At 45.0% G+C, this 25,836-nt stretch overlaps 1 protein-coding gene across 1 annotated transcript in view; it reads left to right on the top strand.

The window, feature by feature from the left end:
- The window catches only part of LOC310788182 (4-aminobutyrate aminotransferase, mitochondrial-like), a 106,319-nt gene that overhangs the window by 59,134 nt on the left and 21,349 nt on the right, over positions 1-25,836 (top strand). Inside the window, exons 7-14 of the mRNA XM_083649707.1 lie at positions 668-748; positions 2,683-2,775; positions 3,015-3,077; positions 3,204-3,267; positions 9,431-9,579; positions 10,858-10,995; positions 14,925-15,092; positions 25,311-25,457. Of these exons, the coding sequence (XP_083505833.1) occupies positions 668-748; positions 2,683-2,775; positions 3,015-3,077; positions 3,204-3,267; positions 9,431-9,579; positions 10,858-10,995; positions 14,925-15,092; positions 25,311-25,457 (903 nt within the window). The remainder of the gene's footprint in view (positions 1-667; positions 749-2,682; positions 2,776-3,014; positions 3,078-3,203; positions 3,268-9,430; positions 9,580-10,857; positions 10,996-14,924; positions 15,093-25,310; positions 25,458-25,836) is intronic.

Genomic DNA, 25,836 nt, shown 5'->3' with positions numbered 1-25,836 from the left:
CTAAACCCACTTTACTCACCTTTTTTAATGGAAGAGGACATAAATGTGTTTATACCATGTCTGGGTCAGTGGCTCACAAACTGGTGTACGCGTACACCTAGGGGTGCATGCAGGTATACATGCTATAAGCAGATTAATGCTCTTCCAGGTGTCCGTTATCACAAATTAATGGACTTTGCCTTTGCGCACATCGCTCATTGATTTATGATAATGGACACCTCTTACATTACAATTAACCCTTACATAATGTAACTTCATAGCTCTCATATCAATCTCATGTGCAGTATGTTATAGGAGGATTATTGTGTCTTTTAAGGCAATGATATATGAAAGTATCATAGATTTCTGTTCATATTGGTGGGTTTTTCTTAGAATTATCACCAACTGGAGGTTAGTTTACTCTCCATTTCATTGACGTCTACACCATCGAGTGTAGTATAGCATAGTGTAGTAAATGAGATAGTATATAAAAGGTAGCAACACTTTATGCTAGTTTGATGAAGAGCACATGGGATTCAAATGTGAATAAAAGTGAATGGAGTCCAAGTAACGCTGACCAAAATGGTGTGTGTGTGTGTGTGTGTGTCTGTGTCTGTGTGTGTGTGTGTGTGTGTGTGTGTGTGTGTGTGTGTGTGTGTGTGTGTGTGTGTGTGCTCTCTCCTCTCAGAGTACGTTTGTGAACCGACCTGCGTTGGGAATCCTGCCGCCAGAGAACTTTGCAGACAAGCTGACTGAAAGTCTTCTCTCAGTCAGTAACACAAACACCACTCATCTGATTTGGACTCAACTTAAAGGGATAGTTGTGATTTTTTGACGTGTGGTTGTATGAGGTACTTGCATACATTCAGTGTACTACATGCAGTAGAATGCAGCCGGCGCAGTCCCAGTTTGGAGAAATGGAGACCGGCCGCATCAGGCAAGTAGATCTGTCTGCTGAGTGTGAACAGGGCAAAAGTGTAAAAAAAAGAGAATAATAACATTTTTGCTTGTGACCCTGTTCACACTCAGCAGACAGCTCTACTTTCCTGACGCGCTTCGAAGCACGGCTCTTAGGTTAGCCCTAACCCAAACCCTAACTTAGGTGTGGTATAATGAAGCACGGCTCTTAGGTTAGCCCTAACCCAAACCCTAACTTAGGTGTGGTATAATGAAGCACGGCTCTTAGGTTAGCCCTAACCCAAACCCTAACTTAGGTGTGGTATAATGAAGCACGGCTCTTAGGTTAGCCCTAACCCAAACCCTAACTTAGGTGTGGTATAATGAAGCACGGCTCTTAGGTTAGCCCTAACCCAAACCCTAACTTAGGTGTGGTATAATGAAGCACGGCTCTTAGGTTAGCCCTAACCCAAACCCTAACTTAGGTGTGGTATAATGAAGCGCGGCTCTTAGGTTAGCCCTAACCCAAACCCTAACTTAGGTGTGGTATAATGAAGCGCGGCTCTTAGGTTAGCCCTAACCCAAACCCTAACTTAGGTGTGGTATAATGAAGCACGGCTCTTAGGTTAGCCCTAACCCAAACCCTAACTTAGGTGTGGTATAATGAAGCACGGCTCTTAGGTTAGCCCTAACCCAAACCCTAACTTAGGTGTGGTATAATAAAGTACGGCCCTTGGGTTAGCCCTAACCCAAACCCTAACTTAGGTGTGGTATAATGAGCATAAACCACAGCCTGAAGTGAGCTATTCATAGCTTTCAAGGGGCGTTACGTGCTGCCGGGAACGCCCACCTGGCGGTCAAAAAAAAACTTGTTGATTCCGTTGCCTGCGAGTCGACTCACGCTGTTTGTTCAGCCAAAGTGCCGCATAGCCTACCTGTTGTGCTATCGGTTGCACTAAACCGACGAGGAGACACGCCTGGCTTGTGTTTTACAGAATCCCATCGGAGAAAGAAAGGAGAAGGTTGTGGTTTTGTGCGACGTGGTTCAGTCGCTGGGCAGGGGGAAAAAATGGCTTTTTTTTCTACCATCAAAGTACACACGTCTTTGCTCTTTGCGGCCAACATTTCATCAAAGGTAAGCTCAAGTAACGTTAACGGGGTATTAATCATTATTGTAACGTTACTTGAGCTTACCTTAGCGTGTAGCAACGAGCTAGCGTGTAGGTTTCTGCCATTAGCTTGCTAGCTAGTTAGCGTTGTTGTTTTCACTGCGGCGGCAGGGCACTATTTACAGCGACACACAGGGAGGAGGGAGCGGAAGCCACTCTGATTGACATGGTCGGAGCCAATGACAGTTTGTAATAAGCCGGGAGCGGACATCCGGCTGCCACCGAAACAGTCGCTCCAATGGGAGAGCAGAGTAGAGCAGGAGGAGGGTTTATCCCAGTTATGGAGACCTGAGGCGCCAGACTCCTCGGACGGAAGGGAAAGGAGGCTGGCCAGCGAGACTACCTGTCACCTAACGGGGCCTGTTTTTTTGATGTCATCAGTGATGTCATCGGTGGATGTATTGCTTAGCATGATACCAACGTGGAAGACGCATGGAAGTATGTGAGCAGTGACGATTACATCGTTTGTAACGGACACATTTATGTCTGGATGAAAATTGAGCATAAATGAGGTCTTAGTGATGCAGATGGGGGCTGTTAACCTCGTTAGTGATTGGTGCAGATGGGGCTGTTAACCTCGTTAGTGATTGGTGCAGATGGGGGCTGTTAACCGTTATCCTTTCTGCTCCTCTGTCAGGTGGCTCCCAGTGGAATGAGCCGTGTTCAGACCATGGCCTGTGGCTCCTGCTCCAATGAGAATGCTTACAAATCCATGTTTATCTGGTACAGGGTGAGGATCACTTCACTTCACATCACATCTTTATTGTCCCTCAAGGGGAAATTCTATGTATTTATTTGATTATATCTAATTGTGTGTGTTTCCACATGTGTGAGTCCCTGACTCTCTGTGTGTGTGTGTGTGTGTGTGTGTGTGTGTGTGTGTGTGTGTGTGTGTGTGTGTGTGTGTGTGTGTGTGTGTGTGTGTTTCCACATGTGTGAGTCCCTGACTGTGTGTGTGATTTGTTATAGAACAAGGAACGAGGCCACAACACACCATCTGATGATGACCTCACCTCCTGCATGGTCAACCAGGTGGGTCAACCAGTACACTACTACCAATATTATGGGATGCCCAGCTATAACCTAGTATATGTCTGTCTGTCTGTCTGTCTGTCTGTCTGTCCCCCCCCCCTCTCTCTTTCTCTCTCCCTCCCCTAGGGCCCAGGTTGTCCAGACCTCAGTATTTTGTCATTCATGGGGGCGTTCCATGGAAGAACCCTGGGTGAGTTATAATATTTAACACTATCCCATAATGCCTCACTTCACGATGCTATCCCATAATGCCTCACTTCACGATGCTATACGCTGGCTTGTTTGTTTAGGCGACAACTCAGTGGACTCAGTGCTTAATAATAATAATAATAATAATAATAAATTAAATTTATATAGCACACTTTAAAATCCAAGGACTTTACAAGGTGCTTTACAGATGCACGATAAAAACAATCAAGCAATCAATAAAAAAATAAATATAAAGGAACAGCTACTAAAAAAAGAATAAAAAAATAAAAGGATAAAAACATAAAAACGTAACACGTGTAAAGAGAGAGGGAGGACCCTAGGGGAAAGCTAAAATAAATAAGTGGGTTTTGAGTTTTGATTTAAAAACTTCAAACGAGTCTGTAGCCCTGAGTGGTCCTGGAAGCTGATTCCACAGCCGAGGGCTTGTGAGTTTGGTCCTAGGGACAGAAAGGAGGTTGGAGCTGCATGATCTGAGTGTCCGGAGTGAGGATTGAGGGGTAACTAGATCTTGGAGGTAGGTTGGAGCAGTATGATGAATGGCCTTGTATGTTAACAGGAGAAGTTTGTAGGTGATGCGGTGGTTAACTGGGAGCCAGTGAAGGGAGTGCAGAACCGGGGTGATGAGCTCTGACTTGCGTGTTTTTGTGAGAATACGGGCGGCACAGTTTTGGACATACTGAAGTCTCTGGATGGTTTTGGAGGGAAGGCCAGCGAATAGGGAGTTGCAGTAATCTAAGCGGGAGTTAATGAAGGAATGAACCAGTTTTTCTGCATCAGGTTTGCTTAGTGAGGGGCGTAGTTTAGAGATGTTCTTCAGATGGAAAAAGGAGGTTTGACAGATGGATTTGATGTGTGCGTCGAGAGATAGTGATGAATCCAGTGTGACACCAAGGCTAGTTATGAGTGAGGACAGGGGGATGGACTGGCCACAGATGGTGATGTGGGTGATGGCAGCCTTTTGTATTTGCTTAACTCCAGAATTGTCGAATTCTGAGTAGAGATTCAATGAGTAGAATTACATGATGACTCATTATTGTAGGTTTAGTAATGTAATGATGTACACTACATTTATGTTCATGTAATGTACATTTATATTATATAGCACTTCACTGTTCACTGTTGCTTTTGGCCGTGCTCAAAGACAAACATATTACAGGTCAAAAGCAACAGTGAAAAGGTGTGTTTTGAGTTTTCTCTTTTTTCTTTGACACATGAAAGAATGAGTGTTGGCCTGCCAGATGTGACTGGGGAGATCCCTGTGATGCTTGTCAAAGTTAGGGCTGGCACGGATCAGAAAACCCACGGATCGGATCGCGTGACGGATTTTGAGCCACGGATCACGGATTTTTCGGATCATCAAAAATATATATATATCAGATTTTTTCTCTCAAAATTAGATTTTCGATTAGATTTTTTTAATACTATTATAATTCTCTAACCATTTGTTGCCCTGCACAGCTCAAAAAATATTTTTTTCTCATAAGTGACACAATGTATGCTTTTACTCTGAAGGCAGAACGACCCAACGTCCTGTTTTAGGTGGCACTGCTATGCCTAACTTCGTGGCTGTTGCTTGCACCAGTCACATGACACGGTACAGACCTACAGACCAGACCGCAGGTCAGTCTGGAAATATAACGTTGATGCTATGTTAAGCTACTCAGTAGCCCCACGTGTTGTTTTGTTGTTATGTGTCCTAAGGCGACATTTCACCGTCCGGTGATAATGTGTTTGTGAAACGTGTGCGCGTGTGTGTGTGTGTGTGTGTGTGTTGTGGCTCTCGTTATCTTGTGCAGCGCGCAACACGCTGATCGCATTCCTGTGCTTTTTCAGAGGTGTTGAAATAAGTTTGTGTGACGCTGTCTTTAGTAGCCACTAGCCACAGCCTTCAGACATACTTTACAGCAGCGACAAGGGATGAGGAAGCTCACTTGTGCTTGCCATGATTATGCCTGTCTGTGTCTGGCTGCGCTGGGCGTTCTCATACACTAACGTTAAACGTTAAATGAAACGAAAGGGGGGGGGGGGGGGGGGGTCCGCGGAACATTGACGTTCCGAACCGCGTTCCGAACCGTGGGGGCTGATCCGTACGGGTCACGGATTATCCGTGATCCGTGCCAGCCCTAGTCAAAGTGGATATAAATCTTATGATCATATTCAGGCAGACAGTGACATGAAGATTTACGATGGTCAGCATTTATTTTTTTATTTTTTTACCACTGCCCCCTCCCCCTCCTCCCCTCGCAAAATCCGCCTGGCCTTGGAGCATTAAACCCTGGGAGAGCAGATATTTAGGCCTGGAACCATTGAGCCTGGAAAACGACTGCTTGTGGTCGGACGACAGTGAGTCGTTAAGGTGGTCCGGCTCTGGGCCGCGCCCTCTCGAGAGAAAGGGAGGGTCATCTCTGTAGTAACTATCGCCTTTCCTCCCTCTTCGGGGTGAGGGGGCGTCGTTTTGCCTGCGGCGGCTTCCTCGCGCCGAGGCGGCAAGGAGGGTCGTCGCGGTAGCGGACGCCGCGGTGTCGAGGCGAGGAATCGTCACGAAGACGGTCGCTGCGGCAACGCCCCTCTCCACGCCTGGGTGGCGAGGAGGGGGAGGAGCCGCGACGGCGGGTATCATGGCGGCGGGGCGAGAAGCTGCTGTGATGACGCTTGCTACGGCGATGGCGGTTGCTATGGTAACTGCCTTCTCCACGCCTGGGTGGCGAGGAGGAATGGTCGTGACGAGGTTTGTTACTGTAACGGTCCTCTCCGCGCCTGGGCTGTGAGGATGAGTTGTTGCAATGATGGTTGCCACGGCGACGGGTGACGACGTCACGTGACTAGGGCTCGTGGAGGGAAAACTGTCATGGGGTCGCATGGTAGCTACTCATGACGATGAACTTGTCGGAGCGATTAGACGTACCTTCTTCCGCTCCTTTGTCTTTCTCAGCTTCCACCAGTTTGGTTTTTAGCTCCTCCTCCTCTCTGTCCTCGCCTTCGACAGTTGCTTCCAGGTAATCTGCTTCTTTACGCAGCCGTGTGTTCTTCCCTTTGGAGGGTCGCCCTGTGATGTACAGTACGAGATAAGTTAGCTCGGTGAGAGGGGCAAAATGTGCAACTTCACTTGCAGCGCTCTGCTGCCTCTCCAAAGTGCCGCTCCAGGCGACTGCCTAGTTCGCTGTACATCCCCGTCGGCCCTGCAAGGCCTGATGACCCCGCAAGGGCCTGATGCAACTTTTGATCAGACTTATTATTTATTCTGGATTCAAAGCATATTACAAAACCATTTGAGTAGTGAGCGAGACCAACGCTGCTTTGTTTCATGTATCTGGTTTGTATATCCTCAGTCCTAAATACTGTATGTGTCACTAAATACTGTATGTGTCACACTAAATACTGTATGTGTCACTAAATACTGTATGTGTCACTAAATACTGTATGTGTCACACTAAATACTGTGTGTCACTAAATACTGTATGTGTCACTAAATACTGTATGTGTCACACTAAATACTGTATGTGTCACTAAATACTGTATGTGTCACTAAATACTGTATGTGTCACACTAAATACTGTATGTGTCACACTAAATACTGTATGTGTCACTAAATACTGTATGTGTCACACTAAATACTGTATGTGTCACACTAAATACTGTATGTGTCACTAAATACTGTATGTGTCACTAAATACTGTATGTGTCACTAAATACTGTATGTGTCACACTAAATACTGTATGTGTCACACTAAATACTGTATGTGTCACTAAATACTGTATGTGTCACACTAAATACTGTATGTGTCACTAAATACTGTATGTGTCACTAAATACTGTATGTGTCACACTAAATACTGTATGTGTCACACTAAATACTGTATGTGTCACACTAAATACTGTATGTGTCACTAAATACTGTATGTGTCACTAAATACTGTATGTGTCACACTAAATACTGTATGTGTCACACTAAATACTGTATGTGTCACTAAATACTGTATGTGTCACTAAATACTGTATGTGTCACACTAAATACTGTATGTGTCACTAAATACTGTATGTGTCACACTAAATACTGTATGTGTCACACTAAATACTGTATGTGTCACACTAAATACTGTATGTGTCACTAAATACTGTATGTGTCACACTAAATACTGTATGTGTCACTAAATACTGTATGTGTCACTAAATACTGTATGTGTCACACTAAATACTGTATGTGTCACTAAATACTGTATGTGTCACTAAATACTGTATGTGTCACACTAAATACTGTATGTGTCACACTAAATACTGTATGTGTCACACTAAATACTGTATGTGTCACTCTAAATACTGTATGTGTCACTAAATACTGTATGTGTCACTAAATACTGTATGTGTCACACTAAATACTGTATGTGTCACACTAAATACTGTATGTGTCACTAAATACTGTATGTGTCACACTAAATACTGTATGTGTCACTAAATACTGTATGTGTCACTAAATACTGTATGTGTCACACTAAATACTGTATGTGTCACACTAAATACTGTATGTGTCACACTAAATACTGTATGTGTCACTAAATACTGTATGTGTCACTAAATACTGTATGTGTCACACTAAATACTGTATGTGTCACACTAAATACTGTATGTGTCACTAAATACTGTATGTGTCACTAAATACTGTATGTGTCACTAAATACTGTATGTGTCACACTAAATACTGTATGTGTCACACTAAATACTGTATGTGTCACTAAATACTGTATGTGTCACACAATACTGTATGTGTCACTAAATACTGTATGTGTCACACTAAATACTGTATGTGTCACACTAAATACTGTATGTGTCACACTAAATACTGTATGTGTCACACTAAATACTGTATGTGTCACACTAAATACTGTATGTGTCACACTAAATACTGTATGTGTCACTAAATACTGTATGTGTCACTAAATACTGTATGTGTCACACTAAATACTGTATGTGTCACTAAATACTGTATGTGTCACACTAAATACTGTATGTGTCACTAAATACTGTATGTGTCAGACTAAATACTGTATGTGTCACTAAATACTGTATGTGTCACACTAAATACTGTATGTGTCACTAAATACTGTATGTGTCACACTAAATACTGTATGTGTCACACTAAATACTGTATGTGTCACTAAATACTGTATGTGTCACACTAAATACTGTATGTGTCACTAAATACTGTATGTGTCACTAAATACTGTATGTGTCACTAAATACTGTATGTGTCACTAAATACTGTATGTGTCACACTAAATACTGTATGTGTCACACTAAATACTGTATGTGTCACACTAAATACTGTATGTGTCACTAAATACTGTATCTGTCACTAAATACTGTATGTGTCACACTAAATACTGTATGTATCACACTAAATACTGTATGTGTCACACTAAATACTGTATGTGTCACACTAAATACTGTATGTGTCACTAAATACTGTATGTGTCACACTAAATACTGTATGTGTCACACTAAATACTGTATGTGGCACACTAAATACTGTATGTGTCACTAAATACTGTATGTGTCACACTAAATACTGTATGTGTCGTCACTAAATACTGTATGTGTCACTAAATACTGTATGTGTCACACTAAATACTGTATGTGTCACACTAAATACTGTATGTGTCACTAAATACTGTATGTGTCACTAAATACTGTATGTGTCACTAAATACTGTATGTGTCACACTAAATACTGTATGTGTCACACTAAATACTGTATGTGTCACACTAAATACTGTATGTGTCACTAAATACTGTATGTGTCACTAAATACTGTATGTGTCACACTAAATACTGTATGTGTCACACTAAATACTGTATGTGGCACACTAAATACTGTATGTGTCACTAAATACTGTATGTGTCACTAAATACTGTATGTGTCACACACTGTTACTTCTTTATGTGTCACACACTTAGTTCCTTGAGGGGCTCTGGTGTGTCTGGGCCTTTATGGAAACAAATCCGCTTGTTCAAATGATTCTCACAAGATGCACTTAAGACAGCACTTGTTATGCAAACAGAATAGTGTGAAGGCACCCTAAGGTGCTCAGAAGTGTATTTGTAGCATTGTAGCTACATGGCTAACACAGCACCCCCTGTCTCTTTAAGGTTGCCTGGCAACGACACACTCCAAAGCCATCCACAAGCTGGATGTGCCATCGTTCGATTGGCCGATCGCCCCGTTCCCCAGGCTGCAGTACCCACTGGACGAGTTCACAAGGGAGAACCAGCAGGAAGAGGCCCGATGCCTGGAGGAGGTAGGGCTGTGAGTGTGTGTGTGTGTGTGTGTGTGTGTGTGTGTGTGTGTGTGTGTGTGTGTGTGTGTGTGTGTGTGAGATATGTACAGTGACTGCATATATAGATAGATAGATAGATAGATAGATAGATAGATAAATTGATTTTGAATGTAAGGTAAGGTAACTAGGTAAAGTTTATTTATATATCACCTTTCACAGAGCAGACTCACACAAGTGCTTCACATGAGCAAAATAGTTCAAACAAGAGCACACAAACAAACAAGACACACAAAACACAGAAATACACGAGTCCAAAGGCCCGTCTGAACAGGTGACACTGATGTGTAGCAGCCACCTGGGTGATGCACGGCAGCCAGTTTGCTCCAGAACGCTCACCACACATCAGCTCTCACAGTGGAGAGTTGAGGAGTGAAAGAGCGAAGTAACGAGGGATGATTAGGTGGCCATGATGGAAGGAAGGCCTGTGTGGGAATTTAGCCAGGGCACCTGGGTCACACCCCCCAGGACACCAGGGTCACACCCTCCATGGCACCTGGGTCACACCCCCCAGGGCACCAGGGTCACACCCCCCAGGGCACCAGGGTCACACCCTCCATGGCACCGGGGTCACACCCCCCAGGGCACCAGGGTCACACCCCCCAGGGCACCAGGGTCACACCCTCCAGGGCACCGGGGTCACACCCTCCATGGCACCAGGGTCACACCCCCCAGGGCACCGGGGTCACACCCCTAATCTTGTGAAGAGTACCGATGGGATCTTTAATGTCCACAGAGTCAGGACCTCTGTTTAATGTCTCATCTGAATGATGGTGCTCACTCACAGGACAGTCCCTGTCTCTGCCCTGGGGCATTGTGGAGATTATTCATCAGACCAGAGGGAAGAGCACCTCCTACTGGTCCTCCAACACCACTTCCAGCACCAGTCTCCCATCCAAGGAATATCCCAGGCCAGACCTGCTTAGCTTCCCCAGGAAAGCCAGTAATGTAACACAAGAGCCACCGGTACTGATGCTACAGCATTGCTGCTAGCATACATGATACACAGCACATTTAAAGAGAGTTCACACTTTTGAAGATATGATTTCATCTCAGAGTTGATCAACATTAAAATTTGATTCAGAGGTATAAAAAAAAAATGTGGCAGTGCTACTATGAATGAGAATAAACGTGTGTGTGTGTGTGTGTATGTGTGTGTGTGTGTGTGTGTGTGTGTGTGTGTGTTTTGTGCGTGCCGTGCGTGCATGTGTGTTCATGCGCGCTTGTCTGTGCGTGTCTCAGGTGGAGGATCTGATAGTGAAGTGGAGGCAGAAGGGGAAGCCTGTAGCAGGCATTGTGATCGAGCCCATCCAGGCTGAAGGTGGAGATAACCACGCCAGCCCTGACTTCTTCAAGAACCTCCGCAACATCGCTCGCAAGGTAGCAGTCAGCATCGGCTGCTTCAGATGGGCCATGGTTAACCTTAACCCAGGCCTGTTGGAGAGATGCTACATCTATCCTCCCAATACTAAATCTACCCTCCTAATACTAAATCTACCCTCCTGCCCTAAATACTGTAGGTACTCTTTAAATAGGAATGCAAAAAAAGGCAGAGGAGTGGCTTTATTCATAGCCAAAGACTATAAATGTCAACTAGTTGGTCGCATGTCTCAAACAATAGATAATCTTATGGAATGTATAACTGTAGAACTAGAAATGGAAAAATAAAAAAACATACTAGTAAGCTGTGTATACAGACCTCCAGGCTCATGTATTGACACATTTAGAGACAAATTATCAGGGTTGTACAGTATGAGAACATAATAAGAAAATGGTTTTTATCTGTGGGGATTTTAATATTGATTTGTTAAACCCACTCGAGCAAACAGCAACTTCAGAATTCATAAACTCAATGTACAGTATATGAGTCTATACCCCTCAATCACCCGCCCAACAAGAATCACATCTGACAGTGCCACACAAATTGATAATATTCACCAATGCAATAGATAGGAAAGTAACAAGTGGACTGTTAATAAATGACACCAGCAGGGGCGGACTGGGATCATAATTCAGGCTGGGCATTTATACCAAGCAGGCCAGGCCAATACGGGCCGATGCGCGTGAAAAATTTGGGCCGTTTGAAGCCCAATTTGGGTCGTTTGAAGCAAGATTTAGTGAATATAATGCTAACGCGATGATACATGTTACCTATTTGTTCACTAATAGAAACATCAACATTGCCTAGATAACTGCAAGTATAATATGAAGAAGTAAAACCAAAAACATGCCTCTGTACAAACGCTTCACAGCAAACTTTATTTAAGGAAGAGTGATCAGATCGTGCATACTGCGTTATTCTCCACAGGCTTAAGAACTACACGTCATAATAACAATAATAATAAACCAACATATTCTCAGTTTCATTAAACATCTTCCTGTTTAAGCAAGCCCCTAACATTAAACACATGGTAGTGTGTTCTGCTCAAGCGCCAACCTTTGTTTCTGAAAAATTAGGCCAACAATGGTTTTAGTCTCTATAGCCTATAGCTAAGTGTTGAGCAATGCAAAACTCAAGGCTCCAACACAAGAGTCCAGAAATGAGCAGTGGCCTGTCTGGCCTGCTGTTCAGTGAGTGGCCTGACTGCGGGCACACACACACAAAAAAAACAAAAAAACAAAATTGCAGGCCAGGCCAGGCCACCGGGCATTTGCCCGACGTGCGCGATTATGCAGTCCGCGCCTGGACGCAATGCTGACCATCTGCCAGTGTTTGCTGTCATCCAGAGTCGTACAAAGACAAACAAGGAAGCTACAACATTCAAAATAATTAGACAAAAATCAGAGGAGGCAATTAACTCCTTCAAAAATGATCTCATGGAACAAGATTGGAAGAATGTCTACGTGGATGACGATACTGATGAAGCATATGACACATTTCTGTCCAAAAATCCTCTTGTAAAGAAAGTAGTTAATCAAAAAGTTGCAAAAAAGAAAACATGGCTGACAAAGGGAATTTTAAATGCCTGTAAGAAGAAAAACCTATTATATAAAGAATTCTTAAAGAAAAGAACAAAATACGCTGAATTCCAATATAACACCTACAAAAACAAATTGATTAGAATAATGAGAAGCAGCAACATGGATTACTATAGTAATTTACTGGAGGACAATAAAAACAACATAAAAAATACATGGAAAGTATTGAATGAGATTATTAAAAATAGAACCGGGAAACCAGGATATCCAAATCATTTCCTAATCAAAAATAACAAAACTATTGACGATTTAACCTTAATCTCTGAGGAATTTAATTACTTCTTTGTTGGCATTGGTCCTGCTTTGGCTGAGGAAATAGCAAACACTGGCAGTAGAAATTATGTAAGTAATGATGTGCATGTATCTGAAAATATGTTTTTAAAGGGAACTGATGAAAAGGCTATGGTTGACATTGTCAAAGGACTTAAGAGCAAGAAGTCAACTGGCTCTAATGGCATTGAAATGTCACTTGTAAAGGGCATTGAGTGTGTTATGAAACCACTTAAACCTGTCTGCAATCAATCTTTGAAAACTGGTATTTTTCCAAGTTAAATGAAAACGGCTAAAGTCATACCCATATACAAGGCTGGAGATAGACGCATACTTTCAAACTACAGGCCGGTTTCTCTACTTCCTCAATTCTCTAAAATACTAGAGAAAATATTCTACTGAAGATTATATTAATTCATCACAAAACAAAACCCAGAATGCCTTGTGGTCCGGAGAAAGCCGAGCTTCCGTCGGGATGACGGGGAACAGAGAAACGCCATGAAGCTCTTCAAACATATTTCAGTGCAGTGCATTTTCTTTCGACCGAACTACACCCACTATTTGCTGGCTAGTTTGGTCAAAAGAAAAATAGTTCCTACATGAAACTGCTCACAACAAGGTATATGGATTATCTTGAGTAACCAGGTCATGATTTCTGGAAAGATACATTACTGTTGAGTTTTTCAAATATATCTGTTGGTGCTTTGTTGGATGAATAGCACTACAGGTAAGAGGAAAGATATCTATTTGTGTACAGGGTGACTTTAACTACCGGTAAGTTGTTTTACTTGCCTAACCTTAACTGTAACAACCAGCATCCTTCAAACCAAACTAAAAATGCACAGAAACATGTTTGAAGAGTTTCATGGCATCTCTCTGTTCGCCGTCATACTGACGGAAACTCAGGCATTCTGGGTATTCAGGCGAGGAAGGTAAGGCAAAGAGGTCCAGTTAGAGAAAATGTCCTCGAGCAAAGGTCCGGAACATCGCAACGTCTAACTTTTGTGATGATTCAGTGCCATATATATTGAAGTAGCCTAATAGTTCTATCAATGTCTGCATGAAGTCAACAACTGACTGTTAAATCAAATAAAGTAATTCAGTATTTCAACAGTTTATTTTCAGAAAAAATAAAGTTTCAAAATATATATATATTCAGTTTTCACGTTTAACTGGTATTAAGTGTTTTAATAATACATGTTCTTTTATCTTTCAAGTAAAATAAGGGCTGCGTTGAAAAAGTAAAATACATAGCAGAGAGCTTAATTTTAGAAAACTTAAATAAAAAGTGTACGATAAATTCCCCTTTTCCTCTTTTATTTAACTGCACTTGACATTTTGACAGTCTCAACCAAAACTATCTGAGCACATTTAACAATTCCCACACGTTCTCTTGTTCAATGAGAGAAGTGTAGCCCAGCTGGCCCAGCCTGGTAGAACCATCCTGATAACGTTATCTCACTATCAGTGGGCGGGAGTACTTGCCTTAACAGACAACTCCTTCAGCCAATGAGCGTCACATGCAGTCCAAAATAATCCATCCATCTCAGAAGAACGGTGGAAAAGATGTTTTCGCTGTTCTTCTGAGATAAACTCCACTGGTGCATCATAGTGTTTGTGTTTAAGTGTTGTTATTTACATAGTGTTTGTGTTTCATTGTTGTTATTGAGTCTATTTCTGCAACAACTGCATGGGAAACGGCAGACGCCATTATTGTTCTGGCAGCAGCTGAGCGGCGGCCCTGATTGGCTGAGTAGCATCACATGGGTGGGCAGTGGCGACCCTGATTGGCTGAGTAGCATCACATGCGATTATCAGTACCGTAAAGTCTAGAATTGGTTCAAATTGAAATGCTCCATCAAACTTTAATAATCCTCAATGATTTATCAGTTATGGGTCTGGGTCCGCATAGGACAGCGTCTGGGTCCGGACCCGGACCGTGGTCCACCATTTGGTGATGCCTGGTCTATAGTTTCAAGTTGACAGTGGAGTTTGTGTTAACTGGTTACTGAGGTGTCAACAATGTCTCTTGTCACTGTGTGAACCTCTGGCTCCCTCAGCATGGCTGTGCCTTCCATGTGGATGAAGTGCAGACAGGTGGAGGGACTACAGGGAAGTTCTGGGCCCATGAGCACTGGGGCATGGATGACCCTGCTGACATCGTCTCCTTCAGCAAGAAGCTTCTGACCGGGGGCTACTACCACAGGGACGAGCTGCAGGCAGACAAGGTCTCTCTCTCTCTCTCTCTCTCTATTTCTCTCTCCCTGTCTCTGTCTCTCTCAGTCTGTCTGTCTGTGCCTTTTTCTGCCTGTCTCTCTCTCTCTCTCTCTTGTGTGTAACCATCAGAGACAGACAGATACTGTCTCTCTGTTGCTCTCTCTCTCGGTCTGTCTGTGTGTGTCATTAGCCATTTTCACACATGCGTACAGGAAAATTGCCTGTAAATCAATATCGGCCATTTCCCGGAATTTCCCTTCTCACCTGAGGGCTCACATGTGTGAATATAGCAGTCAAATTACCTGTATTTGAGGGATGTCGGGGGAAGGGGGGGGGGGGGCACTGCAGAGCGGGTGGGGAGTGACGTGTGCACTTCGATGGGGAATCGTCCTTATTTTGGGGGTCGGCAAAACTCCGATGGTGAAATAAGTTCGCTTGTCACACAATAAATCACACTCGTTTGACTTAAGAGGGCATGTGTGTTGTATCCTTCACATTCGCTCATGGGCTGCAGTGCAGAGTAGTATCCAGGCAGCGTCAAGCCAGCGTAATAAACACAGCCGATTTCCCCCCTCCCCTCTCTGCTCGAGAGAGGCCAGTCCTTCAGTCCTCCGCACTTCGCAGCAGCCCGACACAGGACAGACACAGCGAGAATGGCAGCGGCTTGCAAGCCGCCCAACACTTGTATGTAGAGAAAGCAAATGCACGAAGCGAAATGTGGAAGTAGTTTGCTTTGAAGTGCGCGAATGATTAGATGATGCACGCTGGAAGTGAACGTTAAGCAACGTGTGTACACCTCGCCCATGAGAGAAGGACCGGCAAATGACTTGACACGTTTCACACTTGAGTTGCTCTGCCAGCATACCGGTCCTGTCACTACCGAGGAGCTAGTAAAAGATCAGCGATCGTGGGGGCGCACTTGTGCCAGAAAACAATTTTCACACATGAAAGGCATAGACCACTTTCTGGTCATTTCCCGGTATAAAGCGCATGTGTGAAAACGGCTATTGAGATATATATGAATGGAGAGAGCATCCCTATCTCCTCCCTTTATGGTCTATTGAAGCCAAAATCTTCTCAGATCAGAGAACCAGAGTCTGCACAGTAGCTCTTTTGGGTTGAAACCTCAGTCTGAGCCCCCCCCCCTCTCTATCCCCTCTAAACTTTCTTATGTAGAGCTGCTGTTTCTAGATTTGCGCACAGTGCGTTGTGTAGTCAATCCTCTCTAGCTCTATATGGCACTTTAAGTTCTAATATTTTTTGTCTCGCCAAAAGTAACCATGTAGCTTCCCACTACGAGGTCAGTTAATCAAAATAACGCCTGTACGGAAATCTGAATTTTGTTGTCGGAGATTGCTTCTAGCAGCCAGACTCCGAGGTGCTCTGGGTAACAAACCGTCATACAGGGGGAAATTATTATCCGATGAACTGATCTTTGCAGCTCTGTTGACTAGCTAATTTTTCTGTAGCATTTGATTAACGTTATGATTTAATTCATTTTGTAACAAATGTTGGTTTAACAGGTGAAATCGAACTGAACCTTTGGCTACGTTGTAACTTACATTTACTGACTGGGCAGCCCAGTGCTGCTGTCTCTCAGTCGGATCGTTTTTCTAACGTCATCCAACTGCCTGTCTCTTCTGTATCCTTATACAACAGCTACGAGAAGAGGAGCTTGTGAACATCCCCATAGTAATAGCACTTCCCAGAGATATCCATATAGGCTAAATACTCTCCTCATGCTTCACCCCAAATTGTCAGGATCGGCGTCGGAAGACATGTGGATCTATTCGCGGGTAGGTGAGGGCCAAGGCAAACTTGGTAAGTCTTGAGAAGTAGGGAGGTTGTGGAGCTTGATAGCTAAGTCTGCACTTGTTCGAGGTTGGGGAACGGTTGCAGAGATTGGGATGATCCTTGATGTGAGTTTAGATTATGAATCACTGGCGAGAGCCTGCCGGAACGGGCCTTTATAGATCCGAACATGACATCACCTGTGTTATGACATCACCAGCGAAAGGCATGAAAGACACTTATGAATCATGACATCATCAGTGATCGATGACATCATAGTAGGAATGACGACGTCAAAGTAGGAATGATGACGTCATCCTAACAGTACCCTCCCCTCAACGGACGCCACATGGCGTCCAATGAGGCCATCAAGGATGGCATCTGGGAGACAGAAAATCCGCAGGTTCTGGTGGAGGGGCTCCTCAGCAGGCGGTTAGACCCCAAAGGGGGTGTCAGGCAGTGGAGGTGCTCCTCCCTAATACTGGATATCGAAGCCATAGATGGACCGATACGTAGACAGAACTTCTACCGGGTCCGGTGGATCCTCTGGGGCCGGCCATCCCCCGGGGCACGATCCAAACACGGGAGGCTGGGGACCATCAAAAGGGTCAAATGCCGCCGTCTCCGAAGGCAGAGCCACAGGGGGATCTGACTCAGCGAGGCCTGCCCTCCCGACCTGTAGTTTGGGGAGGTCACCCACCGTCTCCTCCTTTAAACGCCTCTTATTTCTTCTTGCTCTTGACCGAGGGCTGACGACACTACGGGAACCTCCCAGCATGAAGCTGGAACCTACGTGTGGGTCAAGGACAGGAATTGGCTGCTGCTGGGGTACGGGTTCAGACTCGGCGAGGGGAAGGTCCACAGGTTGTGCCTCAGGTACGGGTTCAGACTCGGCGAGGGGCAGGTCCACAGGTTGTGCCTCAGGGCCAGCAGACTCGGAGGCCCCCTGCGGGGGGACGGAGCCGATCTGCAGGCAGCGATTGAACTTCCCAATGAGACGATCGACAGTCCTCTCCAACTCCTTAACCCTCTTGGAGACACACTGCCACTCCTGGGTCCTGCAGGGAACGCTACCCAACCGTACAGATTTCTTGGCTGGACACGTAGAGTCTTGATCCACTGAGAGTACCACGGGCCGGCGAGCGGTGGGACCACATACTGGACGCCGGGAGCAGGAGGAGAGGTAATGCCCGGCTCGACCACAGTACAGGCAGCTCCGGGTGTCCAAACGGCGCTGCCTATCCTCTGGTGTGATGCGAACCCTGCCGGTCAGATCACGGTACAGATGGCTGCTGGGACTCAAATGTGGCTGCCTCTGCTCTGGGATGGCGCGAACTCCCCCCCAGAATATGCCCTTAGCAGCTGGAGGCGGCCGATAGGCAGAGCTAGAAGCAACGGCCGCTGTGGCCGGGGGGGTAGCAGGTCTGGAAACCTCCGGAACGACGGTGCGCTCGGAAGCTGGGGCAGGAGGGGCAGAAGGCTGCGGAATGACACCCTCAGGAGGGTTTAGTCCGTCGAGAAGATCTAGCCGTTTTACCAGGAGGGCGTACCGATCCTCGGCCTTGGAAGCCACAGCCTGGATTGCTTCTTCCTGGTGGGCAATCAGGCGCTTAAGTATGATCGGCAAGTCTCCGAACGTGATAGGACGAGTGGAGACATCAGGATGAGTGGAGATATCAGGATGAGTGGAGATATCCAGCTGACCGCCTGGTGGGTCAGCTGAAGCGACCGGCCGGGTAACTGGCGTTGGGGCGACTGATCGCTCAGAAGCTGGGGCAGGGGGGGCAGGAGACCGCGGAATGACGCCCTGGGGGCCTAGCCCGTCGAGACGATCCAGCCGGCCAACCAGGAGGGCGTGCCGATCATCGGCTTGGGAAGCCTTGAAAGCTGCCTCCCTCTGGCCGTCGAGCACGTCCCGAAGGCTGTCCGCGATGAGCGCCTGCTCCCGTCGCGTCTCGGTGAGTCGCGCACCCAGGCCAGAAATAGTAGAAATCAGCGCTGTTTGGAAGGTCTCGTCTGGTGGACCACCTGACGTGGCCGGCGGGAAAACTGGGGTCTCGGGAGCTTCCTCCTTGACTGGCGGAAGTGTGTCCGCTAGGTCCGCTTTAGAGTGATTCATACTGTCAGGATCGGCGTCGGAAGACATGTGGATCTATTCGCGGGTAGTTGAGGGCCAAGGCAAACTTGGTAAGTCTTGAGAAGTAGGGAGGTTGTGGAGCTTGATAGCTAAGTCTGCACTTGTTCGAGGTTGGGGAACGGTTGCAGAGATCGGTATGATCCTCGATGTGAGTTTAGATTATGAATCACTGGCGAGAGCCTGCCGGAACGGGCCTTTATAGATCCGAACATGACATCACCTGTGTTATGACATCACCAGCGAAAGGCATGAAAGACACTTATGAATCATGACATCATCAGTGATCGATGACATCATAGTAGGAATGACGACGTCAAAGTAGGAATGATGACGTCATCCTAACACAAATAAAACCTCTAGCGTCTGTTTGCGACGGGCTAACCCGTTAGCTATTAGCTAATGGCTGGTATTGTGTAGGCCTCATTTCATACCCGGGAGTTGTAACATTATACAACACATTTCCTGGCATACGCAGGCAGTTGGACAACCTGGTAAGTTCTGAAAATATGTGTCTATTGTGTTATTCCAGCTATCGTTATCGGTTGTTAGGTTATAGTAATATTAAGCCGACAAATAATGCAAAACAGCCTGCTAACACACGCGGCTAATGCTAGCCTGCATCCGTTAAAACCATTGTGTATTAAAATAACCGATAACATAGCTGGTATAACTAATAAAACACATTTTCTGAACTTACTACTTCAGTCCCCAACCAACGTTACTTCCTCCTGCACCTTTCTCAAAACAATGTCCTTTTTATTGCGGTCCATTGATATACAGTCTGGTAGACAGATCAAGCAGTGTCTTCCTTCTGTTTTACCAAGCAGTGTCTTCTCTATGTAAACTAGATCTATAAGGTGAAGAGCCTGTCCAGCCAATGACGGCTTGAGACTGGCTGCCACAGCTGTCAATCATCCCTTTTTTATGTCAAATAACTAATTAAAAACAAACTGATCAGAAAAATGACCACTTGCACAGGCATTAGCGTGATAAGAACTATCTAAAATGATACAAACCAACTTTGGGAAAAAATTATCTGACGTGTACTGTGATTGTTTCGGTTCTCCATTTCCCCATCCACTAACATGGGGAGGCGGGCCTTGTGACCTATACTGGTACCTGCCGCCAGAGCGGCGATCTAACATGCAGTGGCTTCACTGAACGGGACCAGACCAGATGTCCATCTTTTCTATGTCGATGGTGTGTGTGTGTGTGTGTGTGTGTGTGTGTGTGTGTGTGTGTGTCTCTCTCTCTCTCTCTCCCTCTCTCTCTGTCCATTTACAAGCTTAAACCACGTTGATTTTATGCAAATCGACTGAACCGGCATTTGTCATTATGTCTGTAGCTCAGCTGGGTCTGGTCAGCAGTTGGGGATGGGGCGTTTAAGCAGTGCTGTGCGGTTGTGTCCAATATAAGTTTGTGAACTGCCGTGAACTGTGGCAAGCATGATTAAATAAACACACTTCCATGTGTTCCTGCAAAATGTATTTCCAAAAAGCATTCATTAAAAAAGTAGTCTATAACCGCACAGTAAATGGAATCTAGCAACAGGAAACTAGCAAGCTAACAGATGCTAGCTAGTCACAATTAGCTTGTGGAGTTCCTAAACACAGATTTCACTTTTGAAAGCAGCGTAACTTGTCCATGCATGTTTCAGTAACATCGTATAGTTTTTAGAGATTGTTAGTTATGTGAATAGCCACAACTATGTGCAGCTGGGGATTTGCCATAGCGATTTGCTAGGAAGCCGAGGAACACAGACGAGGCAACATGTAAACAGTGCAGGAATGACTTCATGACAAACGGTGGTACACTAGGGCTGGGCGATATGAGCAAAATCTCATATCCCGATATAGGTCATTTCATATCCCGATCACGATATACATCACGATATAGGATATTTTCTGTAAATTTATAGTTTATATTAAATGACCATATGGCCATTTATTTATGTAGCGGTTAAACCAGTTAAAATTTTGACAATGTCAAACTCCACAAACTGGATACATGCATTCAGAATACAGATATGCATGGCTATTCTATACAACACAAACAAATGTATAATTAGTTGCAGGTCAGTAGTGGCACACAAACTGAACCACACCACCAGCTCAATTTTTAAAGATTACATTAGAGCAAAACGGGTAGAATAAGTTATTTATAGTTCAGTCGAGTTCTCTCAGTTTGTTTATAAAGGAACAAAAATGCTCCACTTTGGGATTTCCATGTTACCAGTTCAGTTCACTCAACAAAAATACTCCACTCCGGGATTTCCCGGTTATCCAACACAACTCTCACCCAAGGAGCTGAGGACACGCGCAAATATGGATCAAACGCGGACTTAACACAGTGCAAATGCCTGGGTAGACTAGGCGGACGGAGTGGAGGTAGTCTTGCAGTGCCAGCTGTGGAAGCTTGATGACGTCGACGATGGGTCTGACTACGTGAGACTAGAGTGGAGGTAACTTTTCCCTGCTCTTTCTACTCACCCGCTGATTTGTGCCACTCATAACATTGTTGCGTGTGTGGACGTGAGTAAAAAATAAAACCGAATGAGTAAAGCACAGCGTCGTCCAAATGACGGACAATATTGCCGTAAAGAGTGCGATTTGTGACACGGCGATATAAACGATAGAGCTTCATATTAAACTAAATACATTTTCTATCGCCCAGCCCTATGGTACACTATCTCCTTATTCTTATTTAGTGTTTATCTAATCTAGTCTATGGTGTTTATTGGAGGTTGGCAAACCAGCTTACAGTAAGTAAAGTAACTGCATTGGACTAGCTTTCATTCATGGGCTGTAGGAGCGGCTACTGAGTTGTCAAGTGTGACACCTAGTGGTAAAATTAGGTATACCGGTTCAGTGTGATTTTTGGTATATCAAACCGGTGTGACATTTTTTAAACTGGCCCAACTCTTCTGCCTGTCTGCCTGTCTGTCTGTCTGTCTCTCTGTCTGTCTGTCTGCCTGTCTGTCTGCCTGTCTGTCTGTCTCTCCGTCTGTCTGTCTGTCTGTCTGTCTCTCTGTCTGTCTCTCTGTCTGCCTGTCTGTCTGTCTGTCTGTCTGTCTGTCTGTCTGTCTCTCTGTCTGTCTCTCTGTCTGTCTGTCTCTCTGTCTGCCTGTCTGTCTGTCTGCCTGTCTGTCTGTCTGTCTGTCTCTCTGTCTGTCTGTCTCTCTGTCTGTCTGTCTGTCTGTCTGTCTCTCTGTCTGTCTGTCTCTCTGTCTGTCTGTCTGTCTGTGTGTCTGTCTGTCTGTCTGTCTGTCTGTCTGTCTCTCCGTCTGTCTGTCTGTCTGTCTGTCTGTCTGTCTGTCTGTGTGTGTCTCTCTCTTATCTTGTGTGTAACCATCCATTTACAAACTGTTTTATATTTCTAAATCCTTTACATACCCCTCTGTCTCTTGCAAAGAAGGAAACTTAAGCGAGAATTCTGTTAGATCTGTTAGACTGTCGCACGGAATGAGAGACATGGAATCCTGGCGAGAAAAAGTTTTGAGCTTTTATACTCCGTGCGGGTTTCTGCTTGTGAAAGTGACCGTTATTTTTGAAAACTCCACTTTGTCCACCCAGCCACGTCTGCGTAGATAGAAAATGTAGGATGCGCACGGACAGGCGAAAACCGTCCGCACGGGAGCCTTGCGGAGGGGCGTGTCTGCTGATTTGACATCACTTGTCCGCTCAGACAGATGCCTTATGCCTCCCCAACACATAAAGATGTTCAAATCCTTGAAGATTATAAACATCTTGAGAGTCCACCCACCTCACCACAGAGATCACAGAGTCCACCCACCTCACCACAGAGATCACAGAGAATCCACCCACCTCACCACAGAGATCACAGAGAGTCCACCCACCTCACCACAGAGATCACAGATTTTTTAACATTCAATCTTGGAACGCACACACAATCGCTACCGTTCAGAGTCTGAAATATGACGCGTGAGAACAGAACGCAGCTCTCCACGGAGGCGCAGATTACGCACGCTCCAGGTGGCTTGGAGGTGCTTAATGAATGAGTAGCTGTAGACTGGAAGGGTGATGTCTGACTTTTACGATGCGATTTGTTGTTAACTGTATTTGTCCATCAGGGCAGGAAAAAGTGCCTGAGAGAGCTTAGCGAGGGGCCTCGCATTGACCACTACTTCCTTAGAGGTAGAGCAAATCAGTCGAGTGAAGCCCAGTGGCAGGATATTCACCACAGCCCACAGGGTATCAGAACCCCAGACGAAGCTCAACCAAGTACAGTTCCACCAATGGACACGAGTCCAGAGCCCATCCAGCCACAGCCAGCGGCAGAAAGGAAGATGGAGGGTCGATAGCCTCAGATCTTGTGGCCCAAATCCTGCCAGAAAAACGAGTGGGAAAACATCAACACAGACCTAGTCCATCTTCTAGAAGGTCTGAAAGGAGGTGTTGAAAGAAAGCTGGAGAAGGTTGGAGAGATCATCTACAGTTATGGAGCAGAGAGGTTTGGAGTAAAAAGCAACACCGAAAGGAGCAGTCACTGGCTGTGGCTGAAACGAAAGGACACAGCATGGGCTGCAAAATGACCACAAGGAGCAACCATGCAACACAGACCCAGGCCTGATCAGCCTGTGGTGGGCCAGCCTCGGACGAGGGTGTATTGTGAAAAGGCCGAAACACCCAGTGAGTCTGGGGTACACAACTGACGATGTGTTGTGCTGGTGGCTCCTGGTGGTCATCGCCAGTTCCAACCCCACCAAAGAGAACATCTCCAACCCTACTCAAGAAGACATCTCTCAAGTGTTGTGCTGATTTCATCAGGGATTGTAACATCTAGTCCTATTAAGCATTCTGTATTAATTGAATCTCAACCCATGTGTACAAAACGTTTCTTCTTGGTCATTATTATGAGTTTTGGCACACTGAATGACACAACAACCAACATGATAGAGGAGGGGCTCTCTGCTCAATCGCCTGTGGAGTTGTAAATATCAAACATGTTTGATTTGCCCGATTCACAATCGGGAAGAGCCCGACACGTCAACAGCAGTCTTTGAACCACACACACACACACACACACACACACACACACACACACACACACACACACACACACACACACACCAGGATCATTTGGGCAGATTTTCGGTCTCAACGAGGCCCAAATCGCGAGCACCCCCGAGATAGTCGGGAGGGGGGAATCTTGGCCACAATCGGGCAAATTCTCGTCAGGTCTGGGGGTGGCATTAGGTATAATTCAAGCTTTAGGGAGTAAAGGAAATCTTAAATCCTTGGTCTATGGACTATTGAACTATTTCAACGTCTATTTTAGGTGAGTGTAACTGTATGATAATAGGCAGATGCATTGTGAAAAAAAAAGAAAAAAAATATTCATATATATATATATATATATATATATAGACGGTTTTAACTTAAAGCAGCTACGAGCAACTTTTTCGATTGTTATTAAACAGTATAATTACAATATTGATGCATCACATCTTACCTATAATAGTAGCTGAGACCAAAGCCGTGTGAATCGGAGTTGCTCCCTTAGATGATTATTAAGTCTGTGTCTGTCTAAACTCGCGTCAACAGGGGGCTCTCTCTCTCTCCTTACCGCCGGACCGGCTAAACCCGGAAGTGAAACGCGGAAGTGAAACCCGGAAGTGAAACGCAGCTGCCTGCCTTCACCCGTTCGCGCTGCCTAGCAACATAGCATAAACAATGTGAACGCCACGCATACTCTCGCGAACATCTCTCGTTATATTCTAACAGGTTTTTGGAAGTTATTTTGTGGTTATGGCCGAAGTGGCTGCTGCAAACCGTTTCATTTCACTTCCTGATCTTCCCTGGCCACAGACAGACTAACACTGGCCGATTCACTCGGGCTTCAAGCGAGACTACTCTGCGTTGGTCTTGTCTACTATTAGAGGTGACATTCTACATTCTAAATTGAACCCCCGCTCACTTCCTGTTGCAGTGTTTGCTATGGACATAAAAGAAAAAAAACATTCAAGTGCAGGACTGACCATTCCGTGAAAACCGTCTATACAGCTGAGCGGCGAAAAACAAAAGTAACAATGTCGAGTGAATATTTCTGCAGTTTGCCGAATGCTGAGAAAAAGGAAGTGCTGTGGGGTTGCGCTCTGGTGAAAACCGTCTATATATATGGGGGAGTTATCTATATGAGCAGTACAGTGGTATATTCTCAAGCAGCCCAACATCAAGATTAGGTTTCTCATTTTGCTAGTGTTATTTTTTACAGGTGTGTTTGTGTGTGTGTGTGTGTGTGTGCGCGCGCGCACGCATGTGTGTGTGTGTTTTGCGTCTAGCCGTATCGTATCTTCAACACGTGGATGGGCGACCCGTCAAAGAACCTCTTCCTGTCTGAGGTTCTCAATGTGATCAGAAGAGAAAGCCTTCTGGAGGAGGTGACGCGCTCTGGGAAAGCCTTGCTAGATGGCTTATATGAGCTCCAGGTAGGCCTCTGTGTGTGTGTGTGTGTGTGTGTGTGTGTGTACGTCTGCATATATAAACATCGAACAAAAAGTTCGGATATTTGTGTTTGGTAGATTATTTCTCTGTTGTAACAATGCTTCTTGGCAATAAATTGTATACCGTTGGAAAGCCTGTTTATTTCCCTTTTAAATGGTGCCCCATTTGTAAGGAACATGCATTTGTGGAATGAGCAGCACAGCTGAGTATGTGGGTTGCGCTCATGGAAAATGTGACAAAATCTCTGCCAATGCCAAACAGCTTATTCTGCTGTTGCTATTGTTTGGTGGATTGGATGATTTGAAGTCTATCAGTAACAAGGAGGAAACAAGACATATTGGTAATTTTACAATTTATTCGTTT

Source organism: Poromitra crassiceps, assembly GCF_964638095.1.
Source record: "Poromitra crassiceps genome assembly, chromosome: 13".
Taxonomy (NCBI): domain Eukaryota; kingdom Metazoa; phylum Chordata; class Actinopteri; order Beryciformes; family Melamphaidae; genus Poromitra; species Poromitra crassiceps.
Note: the sequence above shows the minus strand (reverse complement) of the source record. Positions and strands in the feature narration are given on the sequence as shown.